A 20,985-nucleotide genomic window follows, 5' to 3' on the forward strand; every position below is an offset into this window, starting at 1 on the left:
TTTATTTTTCATGAAACAAAAGCAACATCTAGGCTTATACATGACAGCAGACTGGGACTGAATGATTTACCATTAACACCCAGGCACAACTTACGCATATGCTACCAAACATGGCACTTAAAGAAAAAATATAATAATAAGAACTCCACATATACACAAACACCCATGCATAGTTACTGATGGTAAGCAGTGGCACCATCTTCTTTAACATGCAAACTGAAATAGGGGTGAAGTTCCCCAGTAAACAAACACTCTGTGGCTCATAGAATGACGCAAAACCTTCCTTGTAATCCACAAAAACTCCAACGTTTGTGAGGTTTTCCTTTGGGCAAAGGAAGCAGGTGGTTCTGTGAGGACTGTGCAGACTTTGTCATCTTTTTGCGATCACCCAGGAATCATTTTTGGGGTTTTGTGAGAGGTTCTCCTTACGGCTTGTGCTGGCTTTTATTACACCCAGATGCTCGTGTTGCTAACCTCCACCTCCCAGTAAGATTTCCCATGGATCAGGCAGCTGAGCCCAAGCAGATTGCTGAATTACATCTAAGCCTCTGGAGCTTTCTGCTTCTCTTCTCTGGCTCTCACTTGCTTCCCTGTGCCCGGATCCAGCATTATATCCACTACAGTTACAACAAAAACAACACATCTGTAAATATAACAATGCCAGGAAACAGGAATCATACCTGCAATGAATACAAATGAGACGTGATCAAACTGTTTTTACTTTTTTTTTTGGTCCCCCTCTCCAGGCCATTAAGGGGCACCCAAAGGGCTGACACATTTTAAACTACATCAGTAGTAATGTGAAAAGTTTACAGTGACAGTAGACAAGACCTGACCTCCCTTAGGGGGACCAACCTGCCTCCACTCATGCTTGTTGCAAGTGGCACACATAATTCTGTTTAAACAAACTCCATGACAACAATGATGCAAACAAATAAATGTAAACGAAAGGATTCATCCTTCTGAGAATAATAAGAAAGAAGGAAAAAGAGGATGAGGGGAACAAAGCAACAACAGTAGTGACGGGGCACTGTTTAAAAAAAGCTTTAAGTTTGGAGTTGCAGTCACAGCACCGCTTGTTAAAAGCTATAACAATATTCCATGGTCTTCAGCTACCTACTTGTTAGCTTTCACAGTTAAAAACAACCAAACCAAAACACAGTTACCTAGCTGCTAACACAAACCACAACTGCTCTTTCATATTAAAAGCATCAGAAAATGTTAAAAAGGATCTTATTTTGAAACAATAAGACATGTTTGAAACTTGAGTTTCCACATTTCCAGCAAATCAGCTGCTAATCGAGCACTGGCTGCAGTTCCAAAACTCAGGACTAAAAGCTTGAGGAAAAATCTGAAACAGATATTTTAAATATGAAATGTGTGCCGTACCTTTGAGTGGTTTCGATCCTTCATGTCTGGGTCTTTCTCTTTTTGATGATCTTTAGTTTCCCTGGCTGAAAGCTTCTGGATAAGCAGCTTCACCTGAAAGATAGTAGGCACTCAAGTATCCATTGAATTATCACCCAACCATGGACTTTGTGGTAGAGGTGGGCGGATCCAACTAAATATCGATGGTATGGATACCAACGGTGGTATTGGTATCGGATCAATACTTGTGTGATAGGATTGTTACTTTGTTACTAATAGTGTTGATTTTTTTTTTTCTTGGAAATGAAAAAAAAACCCTTGAACATGCAGTATGAAACATGTCTGAACCTTTTTGTGTTGACTACACATCTATTTTATTGTTAGCTTACAGCACAGCGACCCAAAGTCCTTTAGAGACAGACGGGTCCATGTCTCCAAAATAATCCAGTTTCAGAACACATGAAAACCCAAAAGGTGTGTTTTGTTAACTCATTATTGTACAAAATAAAAATCACAATGATTTAGTGTCCAGTAAAATGTGTTCACAATGTTTCAATTAGTGATGATTAAGCTCATAAATCATGAGACACTGCTCTCTCCTACATAAGCTGTCTTTATAGGTTCAAAGCATCAGTATTGGCAGTACTAGTATTGTATTGGATCAATAGCAAAATTTGTGTTATTACAAAGCACTACTTTCTGATTGGTGTCCAAATGGAGTCCCAGACGTGTTCTGGTCTTATAGAATTGGGGAGTTGGAAGAGCTACAACAAAAGTCCAGTTTACTTTCTAGCAGCTGCTTAACAGACGGTCATTTTGTCTTTTGATAAAAAAGGTCAAAGTCAGCAGTAAAGATGATAAAACAACATCTTCTTTCCCACTTATGCCACATCAGGTCAGCCGAAGGAGAACATGAAAGCTTCACACAGAAAGTGTAAAACTAGAAAACATGTGCTAACCCCGGCACAGTTGTGCTATCTCAACATGACTTTTAGCTCTTTTTTTAGACTTCTTGGTCAGATTGTGGTGAAGTCAGCGCAAAACGATAGAGGAAACAGAATTTGTTAAAAACTAAGAATCACCCTCTTTGGTGGTTGCATAACCCAAAAAGGGAATATATGTTTCTGTTTTCACTCATACCAAGAATATCATCGGAAGAAAAACCAACACTTCCTGCTTTAGCAGCATTTCCTGCTTCACCCCTCTACACCCTCTACAGTACAAACCACATTATGCTCTCTGCTTTCTAAATGACATTGACTGTGGTTTACCCCGTTTGCAGGTTTCTGTTCTTCTCTCCGTTTCTCTTTTAGTCCGATTGTTTTCTCCTGTGTTGTATTGGCTGAAAACATCCGGGCCAGATGCTTCACCTAAAATGCAGCAAGCAATAAGAACTGAAAACAATCAAGCAAAGAAAACAGATGAAACCTCTCCTGTAGTAAAGAAACACTCAGGTGCAGCAGCTGCAGTGAAACAAGCTGTCAGGTCTGGCTGAACGAGTGTCAGACGTTTTCGTGCACAGGAAGTCGTACCTTCAAACCAGAGGAGAAATCTGAGAGTGGTGCATTTTCACACGCTGTAGAAAAAGATGATAGTAATCATCAGCCATGTTTTTTATTGTATTTTTCTCAATTTTACATATAAACATTCTCATATTGTGACATACATATTTTGGGATCCTTCTCCGCTGTTAGTGATGCTTTCGCTGCTGCAGAATTGATTTCAATGGGATCGCTTTTTGAATCTGTCACCATCTGTCAGAAAAGGTGGATAATAGTTTATAACGCATGAAGAATAACAACACAGCTCCCTGTATTTGTCTCCTGTGATATATTGCAAACATATATGATATATGTTTGCTTCATGATGGATTCATCTAGCTCATGCTTTTCTGTGAAACGTGCTCGCAGAGGGGCACGGTTCTGGCTCAACTGCAGGAGGAGGAGTGGTGCAGTGCGGTGCAGAGAGTAGGTGGAGTATTTGGGACACTGGCTGTGCATTCCCTAATTAACCTGTGCTTATTAGGCAGTTTGCCCAGACCTGGAGATGGACACATGCCCACACAGAGGTGCTGTAGCTGATCTGCATACTTGACAGTGAGAAGCAAGAGCCACTGCTTTGAGAGAGAGAGCACCCTGAGGCCGGGCGCATCGAGAGTAGCGACTCTTTCCTCTTATAAATGTGTGTGTTCTGTAAATAAAGAGTGTGTGCCTGATGATGCTGCATCGACACGGACACAAAGTCTTGAACTACAGAAAGAAAAACAATGAACTCCAACATAAAAACTTTAAATGTAATATTTTGCTCAACCAGCAGCTTGAAGCTAAAACAGGATCCACTCATGAGTTATTTGGGTACTTCAGGCTGGATCAAAGAGCTAAATGACTTTTCCACTGATGGAGGAAAGGCAACAGATCACTCGCCCTGCACCTGTGTGGGTTTCTGCTCCTCCCCGTGCTCCTCCTTTGCTTTGGCTGCTGTTTCCTGGGCAGAAATGACTGAAAACCTTTGAGCCAGCAGTTTCACCTGAAAGATATTGAACATATTAGAAAGCCGTGATTCATTAAATGGTGTTTGGGGTGGGGGGAGGGGTGGGGGGTCATCGTAGACATGATTAAAGATTCTATATTTTGTGTATTTTAGCCTTCAGGCTCGAGCACAGGTGTTGGTCCGTGATCATGATCATGTCCCATGTTTTACATATTTGGCTCCTCCCATTAACGTATGTGTGGGTTTGTGTTGACTGTTGAGACAGGTGGAGACTGCTGATTGGCTGCTTTGAGTGCGTATTTGATGACTGGATGGACAGCAGCCTCTCAACCTCCAGCTGGCAGCCAGCAGAGAGCCAGCTGTTAACTGGGATCTTGAAATGTGAGGACTGAGCAGCAGTGAGGAATTGATTTGAGAGCTGAGAAGCTGAGAGAACATTCTGAATTCTGTTTTCAGCTGAGTGCATTTAGGAAATAATGAATTGTAAATAAATAAATTGCTGTACATATTGAGCACCTCAAAGCCGTAAGATCCTTTTTTTCCTCCTTTTCCCCCAGTTGGAAACCGAGGTTAAAGGACTGTCAGCACTGCTCTTTGCGTGAAAATTGTAAAAAATAAATTGCAGAAAAGGTTCTGGTAGCATAATTCACAGACCTGTCTGTAGTTATAAAATAAAAAGTTTAAAATATATGACCTCCTTCACGTTTTCCAAAAACATCCAGTGGGCCAGATTGAAGTCTTTGCCAGGCCCATACAGGACCCTGGCCCTTATGTTTGACAGCCCTGTTCTAGGTTATCCCTAACTTGGGGATGTACTACAGGATATAAGAGGGTTTTACCTGAGATGGTTTTTGGTTGGCTCCGTGTTTCTCCTTTGTTGAAATCAGCGTTTCCTTGGCTGAAAACATGCGGGCGAGTTCCTTCACCTGAAAAAACATCCATAGCGACAACCAAACTCAAGCATTCCCATCAGAACGCTCTGCAGTGTCACAACTGTGAGTGAGAGATATGGAAGACTCTGTACCTTCACACCAGTGGAGAGCTCAGCCTCTGCAGCGTGATCCACTGCAAACACAAACACAACAGCTACATCATTGAGCATGAATGCATTAGCCTGAAATCATAGAGGGGCACCTCAGTGTCAACTATATATATGTTTAATTTTGTGTAATAAGCTAGGATATTTATAAGTAGAGCTATTTTGTTATATGTTGTAATATTTCATTTAGTTGAGTTAGTTACTCTTACTGTCTTGGGGCACATCATTTCCTGTGGGATTAATAAAGTATTCTGATTCTGAATGTTTATCGCCTGAACCATACGATCACATACACTGTGTTGGATTGTCCTTCGGTGAGACGTCCGCTGCTGCAGGACTTGTTTGTGTGTTTGCACTCATTACATCTGAAACGTTCTGTCAAAAAATGAGAGGATCGCTGTTAAAATTTGAGACATTTCAGAGTACAAACTGTACCTCAAACATTTGTAAGATGTTTTCAACGACAATGCTTAAAAAGTCTTAGATTAAAAGTTCAAATGTAGCTAAATTAATTAGATTAATTCTGATCAGGTGCCGTTGGTGACTACATGCTACAGCTTCCTGTTTACCTCTGGTCTGCAGGCTCTGACTTCACAGTTCTTCCCCTCTGTCATCTGAAGTTTTGGCTGTAATTCAGCTTTGAACCTCTCCAGCCTTTCCTTGAATAAAGCCGAATGCTTCTTCTTCGGCGGGACCGGAGGTGGTGCTGTCGGGTGGTCTCTGGCTGATTTGCTTGCCTGGAGGTTTAAAATTGAAACATTTGCCGTAACGTTCAAAACAACCAGAAATAAAGTGAATGAATAAAATAATGTTCCTAGTATACGTCACAAGAGGCTCAATTTTATAAAAGAAAGGACTACACTGGCTTAAAAACATGCATAAAGCTCATTCATCACTTAAAGGGGGAGCTACTTTTTTTGTTACAGTGGTGGATGTTCATTGTAGATACGGTCGAATTTTCTGGCAATTCATATTTCAGGCCTTAACGGGTTAAAGGTCATCAGTCTAATGTGTTAAATTGCAGTACCTGTGAAAATGTTTGATTCTGTGTGTGATTTTCCTCAGCTTGGCCTGCTGGTGCTGGGTTTGTGGTTGCTGGACTCATCATCTGCAAGATGTTATGCACTGTAATGCAAATGTTGACTGCTAATGGCTAAAATTTGACTAAATGCCTGAACAAAGGTCGGCCTCGTACAGTCTATTCAATACCTGTCTCTGATCCTTCGTCTCTTTCTTTTCTAGCAGCTCTGCTGTTTCCGGTTCTCGAGTACTTGGAGGTTCTCCGACAGATCTTCTAACCTGAAACATTTTTAGAGAAACACATGTTATTCTTGTTTTACCAAAACACTGCTTCATGACACCAAACTCTGGTGGTTTGTTACACAAGCCGAAACATTTCTTTGAGAAAGTCACAGGACTCTACCTTCAAACCTGTGGAGAATTCCTGCTGCTGGTCACTGGTGGCTCTTTGGAAAGATGGTTGTGAGGTTGGGGGTGCTGTGAGGAAAAAAGGATTGCTTTAATGTTTTTTTTCCCAGACAAATTTTTTAAAAATAATTTGTCTTGAATAAACTTTATTTCTTTGGTCACACATACGTGATTTTGGCTTCTCCTTGATTTTGGCTGCTGGTGTTGCATAGTCTGCAGATGGGTCAATGTTTATATATCCTGTCATTGCACTACTGTCTACTGCCTAAGAGAGACAAAACGTTTCTTAAACTGAAGAAACATGTGTAAAACCTAAAGTCCTAAGGTCTAAAACAGTGACATACATGTGATAATGGTTGTTGCTTTATTTGTTCCTCCTTAGATTGGATTACATTTCCTGGGTATGGTGGTGCTGAAGGCTCCCTGGCAGGTGCAGTCACCTGTAAAATATGGATTCCATTTACATGCTGCTGTTTACTCATTTTAAAGTACTATGAATGGATCCATTGTACCTGTGGAAGGGTGGGGAACTCGTAAAGTTGATGGTCTGACTTTGAGTTATTGGCTCTTTGGGTGGAGCGTTGTGCAGAAGCTGCTGTAAAAAGATCATAGTTCCAGCTTTCGCTTCTATTCAAAGTCATACTCTTAGATCGTAGCTCTGCACACACCTGATTCGTATTCATCCTCTCTGAACGTTGCTGCAGAGCTGTTACTGCTGCTTGTCTTTGCTGGTCCTGGTGAATTCTGTCAGGTTAAAATGAAACTATTTGAAAACTAGCTGCCGTTATTGAAGACTTTTTACTATAGAATGAATGAAAAAACAACAGCCACGCTAACTGCTCATTGATGCTGTCAAAGAGTAGACTAAGATGGGCTACATGCATGTTAATTATGATGATCATGATGCCAGCTTGGCTAACATTTGCTGCTTAGCATTAAAGACAAAGTACATGAGAATGATGTGATTAGTTGGTTTGGTGCTGGACAGTCCTTCACCAAACTCTTCCTCTGAGGGATGTTCTGCAGTCAGTAACTGTACTATAAATGTGAGATGTTAAAGATTAAATACTAAAACAAAGGTTCTGCTTCAAGCAGCCCGTCTGGTACCTGTGTTTGATCCTTCCTCTCTTGATTTTTGAGCATCACTGCTGCTTCCAGGGGAACCTGAAACATAGAAAAAGAAAACACAGCTTCTTCCTCTTTTTCAAACCACAGCGCTACGTGATACCAAACTCTGCTGTTTTAGCGCACAAGCTGGAACACTTAGAGAAAATCACCGCACTCTACCTCCTGCTGCTGAACGCTGGTGGCTCTTTGGAAAGATGGTTGTGGGGTTGCTAGTGCTATAATAAAAAGGAGGGTTTTTTCAGACAGGTTAAAAAAAAACATCTTCTTTTGTATACATTTTGTTAATTTCTTTGTTTATACATACGTGACTTGGGCTCCTCCTTGATTTTGGTTGTTGTTGTTGGATAGTCTGCACAGCAGTCAATGCTCAGATATCCTGCCACTTCTCTACTGTCTTCTGTCTAAGAGAGACAAAAAGTTACTTAAACTGGAAAAAACAAAATACAATAACCTTAAAATCTAAAAAAGTGAGGCACCTGTGAAAATGTTTGCTGCTTCACTTTTTTCTTCTTAGGCCTGACTATGTTTCCTGGGTATGATGGTGCTGAAGGCTGCCTGGCAGGTCTGTTCATCTGAAAAATATTGATTCCACTGACATATTTAATCACTTTAAAGTTATTTGAGCAGATATTTCCATCCTGAATCTAAATAGCAAAATACAATTTAAAAAAAAAAAGGCAATGCTAAATCTTAAACTGTATTACCTGCTTTTCCCGGTGTTTTACCGTAGCTGGGACTGATTATGTGGTTGTTTAAAGAAGTCAAGGATAACTAAAACACAAAAGCTACACTTCAAACAATCTGTTTTGTACCTGTGTTTGCTCCCTGCTGTCTTTTTTCATAGGCAGCACTGTTTGTTCCCGTGGTGGAGGAGTTGGAGGCAAGGATCTTTGTACCTGACATACAGAAAACACTTTAATTCCAGTGATATTGCACTTTAAAAAAAGCGTCAGCAGTAAACTTTGGTGGTTTGTCACATGCTTAAGCATTATTTAGCAAAAAACCACAGTACCTCTAAACCAGGGGGGAACTCCTGCAGCAGGCGACGGCTGGCTCTTTGGAAAGATGGCTGTGGAGTTGTGTGAAGTGCTGTAATTAAGAGCAGATGATTTTTTATCACACTTTTTTAATCTATTCCTAATGATTTGAACAAAGCTTGTCTTGAATAAACTGTAACACTTAATTCTTTGTTTGTACTTACGTGATTTGGGCTCCTGCTTGATTTTGGTTGCTGTTGTTGCATAGTCTCTACAGAGGTCAACACTCAGGTATTCTACCATCGTGCTGCTGTTTTCTATCTAAAAGATAGAAAACAGTTCTTCGTTTAAACTTTCTTTTAAAGTTTAAAAGAAAAATATCTTAACTTGTAAAAACAAAAAGGTACCTGTGATAATGTTTTCTGCTTTACTTTTTTCTCCTTAGGCCTGACTACATTTCCTGGGTATGGTGGTGCTGAAGGCTCCCTGGCAGGCCTGCTCACCTAAAAAGTATTGATTACATTTATATGTTACTGTTTACTCACTTTAAAATTGGCCGACTATTAACTCTAACTATCATTATTAACGATAACTGTAGTACCTGTGGAAGGGTGGAGTGTTCCTGCAGCTGATGCTGCGACTTTCTGGCTCTTTGGGAGTAGTGCTGTGTATATGCAGAAGCTGCTGTAAGTAAGAACACAGCTCCATGTTAGCCTCCACATTTTGTTGTATGAGAATCATGTTTTTACTAAATTCTAACTGCGTACATACTCAGTTTGTATTCTTCCTTGAATATGACCGTTGCTCCAGAGTTGGCATAGCCGTACACGCTTGGTGACTCTGGAAAATTCTGTCAGGTTGACGGATAAAGTTGAGAAAAAGTTGATATGTAATGAAAACACTAACATGGAAGTTTTTGTACAGTGATCAAAAGTAACACAGCCAGCTAGGAGCATTTAGGGGGATCTGCAAGTTACTACACTTTCGGTGACCTTGATTATCAAAATGTCGGGGTCGTCTGTTCACCACGTGATTTAACGAAACATCAAGCAACTAAAGTCATTAAGTCATCCTTTACTTTTATAAATTATTTTTTTGTTATTTTTCATTCTGAAAAAAAGAAAAGCCGGTGGTGGTGGACAAAGCTTAAAGTGCTTCCTGTCACTCATTTATTGGCCTAAAAAGCAAACTCATACCTCTTCCTTTACAGTCGCCTTCTTAGCTGGTTTCCAGTATTCCGTGTCCTCCTCCCACTGATTTTTCCAGTTGTACTGCTCCTTTTGGGGGATCCTCACTCCCTTTGGTGTGCATCCCATCTTCCCCTGGTGAATTCTTAATCCCTGGTAAGTCGTAACTTTGTTCCATCCGCAGTGACAAACCTGGAGGCTCAGGTTTGAATATTCTGTTGTTTCTGTTTGTCACATAATTCAAGAGTCAAATGAAGATTTTAAATAGTTTTAAGCAAAAATAGAAATTTATAGCAATGAAAATTATTTTTTTTTAACTAATTCCGGTTTGGTTCGCTTTAATCTGCTGATATGGGATCCCGTTCTCACACCTGAGGCATAATATACGTCCCACGGCATTCCTGAGGAAAACGAAAGGTGACCTTCCGTGTTTTTATGGTAGGTGCCAGGTTATGGAGGAAATCCAGGAGAATGACGCTCCCTCAGTAATAGACGTTTGAACCATGTATTCCAGCCCTAACCCTAACCACAACTTTAATGCTGTTAGATAGTGTTAGATAGTAAAATAAAGGTACATGTGTAGATTCATTCCAAACAGTTCTCATGTTTCCTCATTTTTCTCATGATATAGGGATGTGTTGGGTGCCCAGAAGCGTAATATGATTTGTCACCTAGCGTAAAATGTTACACTTTGGGAGTGAGAACATGTTGGATCAGGTCTTTTCCTATTGGGGTGTTTTTATCAGTTTGAAAGAAAAGTTATAATCTTGAACTCACACAACATAATATTTAAAAAACAAACAAACCTACCAATCTTGAAAGAGGTGCAGACATCTAGCCTGAGGTCCATTTGAGTTTTTGTGTGTCCCACATAGCTCTGTGTGTAATGCTGTGGAGGGTCTGAAACCCTCACACCCTTCGGGGTGCATCCCATCTTCCCCTGGTGAATTCTCAGGCCCTGGTAAGTTGTCACTTTGGACCATCCGCAGGAGTGACAAACCTGGAGCTCCATTTTTGCTGCGTGTCTGCATTACACACACAACAAAAGACACACAGAGGATGCTGTGTGACTTCTTTTTTTGCTCTCAAAATAACTGTGCTGACTGCACAGAGTGATTCACGAAACACTATCAAGAACGTAAACTTTCTGTGATTGTTATTACAGTGTTCATTTTACCTCAAATGTGAGAACAGTTATCTTTTACCATTTTCTTGTGTTGTGCGCACAAAAACTATGATTTTTTTTTTTCTTTTCAAAATGTGCATTAACATCTGGATCATCATATAAACGTTTAAAAACATCCAAGCTACAACAGCTGCAGCGGCTCAGGTAGCGAAAGTGACACACTTCCCCTTATTCACAGCTGCTGTGGGTCCATCTTTTCTACTGTAAGTCGTCACTTCCCTAATATTAGAAAACTAAATTTTTAATTGCTAATATTATTTACCTAACTGGCTTGTGTTGGTTGCAGACCTACTGCATTAAAAGCAGCAGGCTGGCATCAAAAGGCAGCCACTGGGTCGTCTTCCAGGTAACTGTCTGATGATAGACAACAGGAAAGCACCGTAAAACATCAGTTTCATTACTTCCCTTTTCAATTTTGACGTGACTACAGCTAAACCTCTACATGTGTCTTCTCCATCACCTACTTCTATCATAGTTTAAACAAACTAAATAATAATAATAATAACAATAAAGTAGTCAATTCTACTTTTTTAAAAATTGATTACAATTCCTGGAGTACGTTAGATATCCATTTGTAGCATCACACCGAAATAAGCTGTGACTTGATGATGTACAGGCTCCTCATTATTTAGGGCACTGTGGATTCTTGATTTTGCTCTCCTCTGTTTTCTATCGTAACAAACAATAGCAAAGATCAGCTGAATAAATCTGCTCTCTGTGTTACTTACAATAGAATCAGGGCGATGGATGCATGTGGTGCCTCTACTGTGCACTCTTCTCTTCCTTTGTCTACCGTTACCTCTGTGCTGACATGATGTTTGGTATGCTTTGTTTTGTGCTTTTACTTTCGTTTCCGGAAAAAAGAAAAAAAAGGAGGAAAAAAACCCGCCAACCGCCCCTGATAGATTTGCCCAGACATGATTCAACTGCATATTATCACGGCACACAAACATGGTCACAGCCATGATGAATAAAAAAGGAGAGAAAAAGTTATATTTTCAAACAGGGATTTTATTCATTACATGCTGTTTGACATTGCCTGACAACACTGAATGTCATTCATTTAGCCTGAAAGTTGACTACTTTTCTGGAAGCAAGGCAAAATAAGGAAAGGAAAGCAGTTTACATTTTTATGTTGTTTTCAGATGATGCATTGTTCTGTACACTGAGGCTTTTAGGAAACCTTGAAACTGTAAAAGTGTACATTTGATATTTGTGTGTACTTTTTATGGGACAGTGGTGACACAGCTAATCATGGACCTTGACTCAGTTACAAGAACTGTCTGTGCTCAGTCACCGCTTTGCCATAAAAAAAATACAGACGAGTTTGCAATGTGAAAAACTTCAAAATAAAATTAAACACAATACAAGTCTGTGCTAAAGAACAGCCACAAAACACCCCAAAATAATTAAGTGGGATACATAACTAAAAAACTGGGAATATAATTAAAGTATATGTTTTGAAAGCCCCTTATAACACAATATTTTATTGCTGATCTTTATTGCCCATACATTCACTTAAACACAGACTGTTGTTGCTGTTGCAGCTGATCAAGCTAGAGGTAGGTTGTGGTTATTTTGTCATATGTGCCGATATTAAACCACATTCAGCTAAAAGTGTAAAATCAAATGTTCCGTCAATCAAGAATAATGTTGGATCAGTGTTTCAATATTTATATCTTTTATTAGATGTTCATGTGGTTTGGTTATTTATCTTTTGGTTGAAAGTACACTGGGATAGGACTTTTTTTTTTATTAGTGATCTTAATAGTATTTGTTTTTTCATATTAATGTATTTTTTTAATCTAATTGAATACAATCTATTTAATAATAATAATAATATATTGGATTTATATAGCGCTTTTCAAGGCACCCAAAGCGCTTTACAATGCCACTATTCAGTCACTCTCACATTCACACACTGGTGGAGGCAGCTACAGTTGTAGCCACAGCTGCCCTGGGGCAGACTGACAGAAGCCAGGCTGCCATATCGCGCCATCGGCCCCTCTGGCCAACACCAGTAGGCGGTAGGTGAAGTGTCTTGCCCAAGGACACAACGGCCAGGACAGAGAGCCCGGGGATCGAACCGGCGACCTTCCGGTTACAGATTCTATTTTTGGAGTGTATTTTTAAATTAAATTGTGTTAAAATGTACAAAACAGTGATGTCATGTTTTGTGACGAGGACCCAGGCACAGAGGGACTTGATGAATTTAAGAATCTTATGATTTAATAAAGAAATTTGCAGACTTGCACAGAGAGGGTAAAATTATGATGACTGATAACGGAGATGAAGACAACAGACGATCAGGGACAGGGAGCAACAGGGGTTTAAATGCACCAAGGAGACAGTCAGAAGGAACTTGGGACAACTGGAGACATTTAGGGATGCAGGGACTGACAGACACGGGGAAGACGTGTCATCGTGCTTTGCCTTGTTACCCATATTAGATTCTTGATGAATGTGTGTTGTTGTTATTCAGCCTGGTTCAATGTGCCCCTTTTTAACTTTGAGCACCCGCCCCTTTAAACGTCTCTGCATGGCCCTGTTGTCATGGTAAAAAAAAAAAGGGGAGAAAAAAGATTCTTCAGTACTGTGCCCAGATGTTTTCACTATGTTCCACTTGGTCAGAAGTTTGGGACAGTTATTGTCCCATCCAAGAGTTTTGGCATTGATACGTGAGCAGAAGAATTACAGAAATTTGTATTTATACAATATCAAAGACGGAGAACACATGAAGTCTCACCCTTAGGGATGGTTACTGGTATCCGGCGCCATGATGGCACCGGTTCTGACATAAACGGTAGTAACCAGACCGAAAAGCAGCGCACATTTTGGTGCTTTATTTCGGTGTTTTTTTTCCTGAGCTGTGATACACTTTAGATTCTAGCCAATTATTTTACGTTTCCGAGGATAGTAGGCGGGACCTGGTACGTACGTTCTGTTAGAGCAGAGCTACAGATTAAACTAAAAAATCAAAATTGTTGAAATTTGGACAATCTTACCTGCTTGATAGACAGGTGAGAAAACTCTGTTTGCACAAAGAAAAACATTAAACTGTTACTGAACACCTGAACAAATAAATTGCTCACCAGTGATGCATTCCCTGCACCAGATCCAGTGCATTTGGTTATTACTGCTTTTTCACAGCAGAGATAATCAAAGGATCGCTGTTTTTCTCATTTTGTTTTGGGTGTGGACTGAAATATGGGAGGATCTCACCACCGAACAAACACTCAGTAAATGAGTAGATGTGAGACTGTGACGTCACATCGTAAAAGGACACGAGACCTTCCTCGTAATCTACAAACACCCCGACTTTCTGAGGTTTTCCTTTAAGTGAAAGGCTCACGGGTGGTGTTGCCAGGGCTAAATAGTTCTGGTCTTCATAATGTACAATAACCCAGTAACCGTTGTCAGGATTGATCGAGAGATTCCCCTTGCGGTTTGCGTAACGTCTTGCCACACCCAGATCCCACCCGGGCTTGTTCCTGACCTTCACCTCCCAGTATGCCCTGCCAGAGGACAGCCTGTTGAGCCCCAGGACACTTCCAAATACATCAAACCTCTGCGGAGAATCAGGATATTTCAACGTCTTTCCACCATCTCTCACTCTTTTCCCATTATCAAAAATTTCAAGGCTTTGGTGTGCAGTAGTTGGGTCCAACTTCACATCCACTGCAGTCAAAAGAATACAAGTGTGTGTGTGTTTTTTTTTTTGTCCATTCACAATGAAGATGTAGAACAATCACCATGTTCTTCTATTTAAATACTGTTTTTATTTTGACATACACACCTGCAAATGTAGAAATCCTCTTGAATTCTGTGGAAGCAGCAATCGGAGTAAGATGCAGTATATCAAGTATAGATTTTAACACAAGTCATGACGAATTAAAGGACTCACCAATGGGTGAGAGTTTATCCAGTTCCTCGCGAATTTGCTTCATCATGGTTGAAGTTGTAGCTGTCAGTGTGCCGATGGAGAGTGAAGTGTCAACATGGTCATTTATCCCATTAGATTCCTTCAGGACTCTTAGAGGAGAAACCTGTTTGTGTGTGTGCAGACACCATGAAATTTATTGATTTTAGTGAAGCAGAACTGACACGGCACATAAATTAAATGTTTCCTCTTTTAAGTGCTTTTATGCTCCAGTATTTTTAAAAAGCAGAAGACGGACTTCAGGCCTTTGTGGCTCACCTCCAAGTCTGGGTTTTTGATTGACTCATCAATGGCCTTTTTAAGCACATCAAGTTCTCTCTGAAGCTTCTGGAGGAGATCCTGACTGTCTCTTTCAACTTTCCATCTCCTAGAGTGTGCAAAAGACAGCCTATTTTATTAAAATGTACTGCACCATAGCAACATAAAGGATTTCCGTGGTGATGTTAAGCTGTTCATCACTGATAAACTAAGTGACTAACTGTAACTTAACATCACAGGACCAACCTTTCGTTCAGAGGCTGAATGGCTTTCTGCCGAGCATCATCCACAATATTTATTATGTGGGAGAAGAAATTGTTGACTTCCAGCCACTCTTCATCCAAACTAGCCTGAAAGCCGTCAAACAGAGTGGAGGGTTTTGATCAATAAACAAAAAACAACAACAACAACAACAACAAAAAAACATATGTTACAGTCTTTACCTTGCAGGCTAATTCTGATGATCTGACTTCTGCCATCTTTTGCTCTCTGATATGAATTTGCTGCTCGAAATCAGCTTTCAGTTTTTCATGTTTAGCCTAGAAAGAGGACAAAAGACACGTATAATACTTACAAGTTATAATAAGTTTAAAAAAAGAATGTCAGCTCTGTACGTCTGCAACTAGAGTTATGCTCAGATTTGCAGGCAGGAGAGTTTTGTGTTTTTCAGGTTTGCAAGCATTTACAAGATTTTCTGCTTTGAGCTTGTACCAAAAACGATGGCATGTCATCTAACAAGTGTTAACAAGGGTATGTCACTGGACCCTGCAAATGTTAACGTCATGGTGGAGCTAGAAAAAGAGCCCAGTTATTAATCAACCTGGAGAACTGATTAATATTGGATGGAAAATGAAATCTCAGAAACAGCAGTTCCTCTAGTCGCCACTTGAGGCTCGCTCCTAAAGTGATTCAGTCCAAACAGACAGATTGTAGTGTTAAAATGCCCAGCTGAACAGCAACAAAAGACATGTTTACAACCAGGTACAAAACTGTAATAGCTGCCCCCTTCATAATAGCTTTACTGTCAATATATGGCTATATAACCAACCTATGTGAATATTAATAAAGGCCTAAAGTGAGGGATGTGGTGGTTTTGATTGAGCCATATGCAAACACACAGCTGTAGCCGTAGGTATCTCCAAGGCTTTATTTCACAAGCTACAGTGTTTCTGATGTTTTTGCCTTTTGAAGCATTTTCAGCTTTTCTTAGGGTTTAGTGAGACAAATTCCAGTTATTATTACTCTGTTACTAGGCACTAGTAACAGTAACTGTTACTGTAGTAACTGTATTAAAATTGCAGAACCTTTTGTAGATTTTTGGCTTTCTTCTCTTCCTCCAAGGCTATCCCTATAAGACCAATTGCTGCTTGCTGAGCTGCGGTCCTAGGACTCTCCAAGAACTGTGCCACCTATAAGATACAACAAGAGCAACAGAGCACAAGGGTCAAACTTGACCTTAAGCTCGAACAAAGAAAGTCATAGAAAGGTGTTTAGGCAACCTTGGTGCTCATGTCCTCCAAGGCCTAATATATTGTAGTGAAGTTCTGTTCACCAAAATGAAATCTGCTTGAGCTGTTATTGGTTTTTACCATGACAGAAATTTGAAAATGATATCTTGAAAACTAGTTAAGAAACAGACAGACAGACAAATAAACAAATGGAACTGATTACATACTCTTTACCGTCGGAAGAAGAATTAAACTATTGTTTATATAGTTTTACTTTGAAGTCAACAATGAATCTGTTGAACAATGCAGCCAAAAGGCCTGTTAAATTCTTAGCAAATGAGCAAAATGATGTATTTGGCCACTTTGTGCTCTTGTAGAGGAGCTTTATTTTGGCTTGATAAGGTACACTTCAGTATGAGTCCATTTTACATGCATCAGAATGGTGGTTCTTAATAAATATGCAGTACCTGAGCTCTGGAAACATCAAAGCGGGCCAAAGTAGTTTGATGAGAGGATTGAGGAGTCTCATAGACTGTAAAGAAAGAAGACAGGCCCTGCTCACTGTTTTGTGTCTGTTATCAGTTGTAATTGTTTTAAATGTGATGTGGGGGTTGCTATACTGCTAAATTCCATAAATTGCTGAAATACATTACCTCTCATTGTAAACTGGGATGATAAGAGAAGTGTTAGTGAGGATATTTCTCTTGGCCCTACATCAGCACAAACACATTACAATCGATTGCACTCACCAGAACTCTCTATATTGATTTCAGGTTCATTGTGGCTCGGTGGAAAGAACCTGAATCCCTGGTGACCTCTGAAGCATCTACATTTGGTGACACCACAGCGGGAACACTGTGCATTCATGTTGAATAAGTTGGATGTCTGTAACACAATATTGCCAACATATTTGTGAGTGAATCAAAAAAAAGCAGTGGATGATTAAATTTACTTTCACAACATCCTTAACTCTATGTCTACCTCTCCCTAAATTTCACCACACCTCTGCACTCCTCTGTTAAGCGGTTTCTTTCATCTGTTTGCTTATGTTTCTTTTCATTTTAATAGTGACAAAACAAAACTTAAATTGAGAGCTTTATCGTTTGGATTTTTTATTTTGTTTTTTGTGACCATAGTAGTCGTGGCACAGACTGCATAGTGGCAGTGTTTAGAACTTTCAGAAAAGTAAGTGTTGTTCCAAATTATTTGAAGTATTGAGCTTTTCCTAACATGAGGAACCAAACTCAAAAAGGGATACTACTGGTACAGTACCCCCAAAAGGTTGATTCTCTTCATCTGGACGTAACTACCTGGATGATTGAACATGCATCAACATACTGGTACAGTAGTTTCATGGGTTTAATAAGGGTTTCAGGTTAAAAATAGCTTTTTTGGTGCAATGCTGTCATAGTTATTAACACTGATGTCTTTATATCAAATATACATATCCACATGAGACAAACAAGATATTTATTTATTTATTTTTCAAGCCAATTGACATCAGGAAGTTAAATGGAGAGTATTGTCTCAGTAAGATTACATTTTGACAGGTCAGCATCTCAGTGAAATGAAAGTTATTTTTTCAAGAATGACCTGGGCTTAGAGGTGTTAAGACTGAACAACGTGCAACACGATTGATCTAGCATGTCTGTGTACTGTGGGAGGAAATACCCAAGCAGGCACGGGGGGAAAATGCAAGCTCCACACTATCCCCAGCCTGAATTCAAATCTAGGAGCATTATAAAGTACAACAACAGTACTATAGATCGATTTGTGTGTGTAACAGTCACTGTGGTTTCTAATCCTAATCAACTTGGTGTAGGAGAAAAATGTATTTATGTGTGGTTATACTGTACATAATGTTTAATAAAAGATAAAGGTAGAAATAAATTGGGTCGTGTCCATAACACAGGGATCTACATAAATTTCATTAGTTTTATTGATGCTACAAGAATAAAACATTTGTGTTATGGTTATATATAAACCATTTATAACCACATATTTATAAACTTAACTTAACTTAAACTATAAATATAAAACTACCTTTTAGTGTTTGACCACGCGTGATTATTGGAAAGTGACATGATCCTTTGCACAGCACAAACACTCACACCCTGAAATCTACTTTGGACTAGAAGGAGTTAAAATGAGTTTATAGGAGTAGTGTTTGCATTTCAGGTTGGATTTGTTTATTCCTGCAATGGAAAGAAAAGCAGTCTAGTGGGAAAATATTGTTTCATGTGTAGCTGAGCACACACCCTGCAACCTGCGGTATAACCATGACAGCTTCCTCATCCCTTATCCTTGTGCCTCGCTATAACGCCTTTCAATTGTGTTCTGTGTCCTGATTGGCTGTATACCACTGTCAATCAATCTCCTCCGTGCAGCGTTTCCTTTACAGTACAGAATGCGTAATGCTCGTCACATTTACATAAATCTTTTCTACTTAGGTTCTAGGGTGTTTAAACAAGAGAGAAAAGTGTGAAAATATTCATGCCCGTCTGACAAAAGACCGGCATATTTAAGGTCTTCACAGCCCTAAAACATCTGTAATAATTGTTTTTTTTTTTTTGTGTGTGTGTGTGTGTGTGTGTGTGTGTGTGTGTGTGTGTGTGTGTGTGTGTGTGTGTGTGTGTGTGTGTGTGTGTGTGTTTAAGCTATATACTTCGCGTATTTCGCCTATTGCAGGTTAACGGGTTGGATTTGCGGGTCATTAACAGGTTGGATTTGGTTATTCCTGTCATGGAAAGAAAAGCAGTGTAATGAAAAGAAAAAAGTTTCGTGTGTAGCTGAGCACACACCCTGCAACCTGCACTTCACTTTGATAACAATGACAGCTTCCTTATCTTAAAACGATCCGCATATAAATAATTGGAGTTGTGTTGCACAAGTTGGTCTCTATAATTTTGTTTAGCTACACTACAATCTACCTGTTAACTATGAACTTTTTAGATTTTAATTCATACACAAGATGACTTCACAGCATCTACACAAAATGAAAAACATATAAAAACACAATATTATACAAAGGCGTGATATTTTAATATGATCTGGTTTTCTTTCGCTCATACAGGCATGACAGTGAGTGGATTAGTTAGACTGTCAGGCTATTTTTATCATGAAACGTTTCAAAAAGTTCAAAGTAACACCAGCAGCCTACCTGCTCTCCTCCGTATCTCGATGCTGTGCGATCTGTTGCTTTCTCGACACTCTGCTCCTCTCTGGTAAAGATTCAGCGGTTCCAGTTTCGTTTTTTCCCGAAACCATCCGTTTAAATTCAACTGTAAAGAGTTGCGACACATCATTGCGAAATACTGGAAACGTCATGGAAAAGAAACAAACAAACGCGAAAAAAATGGAACTGCGTTTATTAATTCTTTAAGAAAAACAAGAGAAAACAAACACAAACACAGCTGAGATCCTCCTGTGACTGTACATGGCTGGTCTGTCAGTAAATCGGATACTAACATCTTTTTTTATACTGTAGTGTAAAGGAGAAGGTGTTTACCACACGTGTGGGGCTTTGCGTGAAAAAGACACTCGCGCAAGTCTTTCTTTCATGTTTCATGCTGAACAACACAAAAAGTGTACTGGCTATACTCTGTAATTATCATATCCTCCTGCGCTCGACTAATTGGACGATAAAGAAGACAGAGACAGAGAGAGACAGATGAGTTTATTTATTTCCCATTTCCAGCATGAAACAAAAGCAACATGGAGACTTATGACAGCAGACCGGAGCTGTGTCCCAATCCAGCGGTCTACGTGGACTAGGTAGGCAGGGTATGGCGTTATTTTTGTGCCATGTGAGCTCTGAGCACACGTAAAAAAAAAAACAAAAAAAAAAAAAAAACAAATAAACCAAACCAAAACAAAAGAAACGTTGAGCGCATGTAACAAATACTGGGCTGGGACAAAAAAAAAAAATCGGCCCAGTATTTTGACTAGAGACCGACCCACCAGGTATTAAAGCCATAAAGCCTTTAAATGAAAACGAATGCTGTTGTAGTCAAAGGAGCTTGCAAAGAAAAGCGTCTGGACTTCTTTAAGTTGCTTGAAGACGTTTCACCTCACATCCGAGAAGCTTCTTCAGTTCTAAGGTCAAATGGTGGAGAGTCCCAGATATAAACCTAGTGGGAGTAACCCCCCACAGAGGGACAAAAGGACCCCCTAATGATCCTCTAATCGCCTGAGCCAAGGTGTGAAACTGGGTGTGGGTCCCAATCAGCCAGAGTTTCGGGTGAGTTCATTGTGAAATCGCCCCTGCCTTATAGGTACAATGTTGCTGTTGAGGGGTTTCTGCTGCTCCTGCTGCTGATAGTGCTGGAGGGCAGGGCTGTGTTGAGCTGAGATTGTAGACATTAAAAAGTCCATAGGAGAGATGGTGGCTGATTAAACAAGTATCATGAGATAATAACAAAATGCAAAGATTGGTGACAGCACTTGGAACCATAAGGCAACAAAAACTGTGAGAAATAATTTAGGCTCTGCCTGTGAATCACTCTTTGCTTCTCTTCTTCCTTCCATCCCATCATT

At 39.8% G+C, this 20,985-nt stretch overlaps 3 protein-coding genes across 6 annotated transcripts in view; all 3 read right to left on the reverse strand.

Annotated features, from left to right (window-relative positions):
* On the reverse strand, positions 1 to 11,618 carry LOC146674524 (uncharacterized). Of its 4 annotated transcripts, XM_085396459.1 has the most exons (31): positions 11,532 to 11,618; positions 11,066 to 11,157; positions 10,428 to 10,642; positions 9,627 to 9,841; positions 9,202 to 9,280; positions 9,032 to 9,114; positions 8,838 to 8,933; positions 8,655 to 8,751; positions 8,466 to 8,542; positions 8,266 to 8,349; positions 7,930 to 8,025; positions 7,758 to 7,854; positions 7,613 to 7,668; positions 7,433 to 7,489; positions 6,994 to 7,069; positions 6,838 to 6,920; positions 6,670 to 6,765; positions 6,494 to 6,590; positions 6,321 to 6,394; positions 6,107 to 6,196; positions 5,925 to 6,005; positions 5,467 to 5,634; positions 5,191 to 5,272; positions 4,883 to 4,923; positions 4,698 to 4,784; positions 3,799 to 3,894; positions 3,035 to 3,122; positions 2,901 to 2,944; positions 2,640 to 2,738; positions 1,390 to 1,482; positions 1 to 617 (listed from the first exon to the last, which is right to left on the reverse strand). In XM_085396459.1, the coding sequence occupies exons 3-31, from the start codon at positions 10,627 to 10,629 to the stop codon at positions 609 to 611; spliced, it is 2,643 nt and encodes an 880-aa protein (XP_085252585.1). In that variant the 5' UTR covers positions 10,630 to 10,642; positions 11,066 to 11,157; positions 11,532 to 11,618; the 3' UTR covers positions 1 to 608. The 4 variants fall into 4 exon arrangements, with proteins under 4 accessions (XP_085252585.1, XP_085252571.1, XP_085252562.1 ...); XM_085396445.1 differs by lacking the exons at positions 1 to 617; positions 1,390 to 1,482 and having other exon boundaries at positions 2,720 to 2,944; positions 6,838 to 6,917; XM_085396436.1 differs by lacking the exons at positions 1 to 617; positions 1,390 to 1,482; positions 11,066 to 11,157 and having other exon boundaries at positions 2,720 to 2,944.
* A 175-nt stretch (positions 11,619 to 11,793) lies between these two features.
* The window catches only part of LOC146674525 (E3 ubiquitin-protein ligase TRIM21-like), a 29,109-nt gene continuing 19,917 nt past the window's right edge, over positions 11,794 to 20,985 (reverse strand). The window contains exon 8 of the mRNA XM_085396779.1: positions 11,794 to 12,102. The gene's annotated coding sequence lies outside the window, so the exon portion shown is untranslated. The remainder of the gene's footprint in view (positions 12,103 to 20,985) is intronic.
* LOC146674526 (zinc finger protein RFP-like) lies at positions 12,091 to 19,724 on the reverse strand. The gene is made up of 10 exons (XM_085396641.1): positions 19,610 to 19,724; positions 17,199 to 17,334; positions 16,917 to 16,981; positions 16,306 to 16,410; positions 15,445 to 15,540; positions 15,248 to 15,351; positions 15,002 to 15,110; positions 14,708 to 14,849; positions 14,600 to 14,626; positions 12,091 to 14,481 (listed from the first exon to the last, which is right to left on the reverse strand). Exons 2-10 carry the CDS (start codon positions 17,314 to 17,316, stop codon positions 13,937 to 13,939), a joined length of 1,311 nt encoding a protein of 436 aa, XP_085252767.1. The 5' UTR covers positions 17,317 to 17,334; positions 19,610 to 19,724; the 3' UTR covers positions 12,091 to 13,936.

The sequence above is a fragment of the Rhamphochromis longiceps genome, linkage group LG3 (genome assembly GCF_057381845.1).
Source record: "Rhamphochromis longiceps isolate RC_006_pf linkage group LG3, R_longiceps_female_GT1.1, whole genome shotgun sequence".
Classification (NCBI taxonomy): domain Eukaryota; kingdom Metazoa; phylum Chordata; class Actinopteri; order Cichliformes; family Cichlidae; genus Rhamphochromis; species Rhamphochromis longiceps.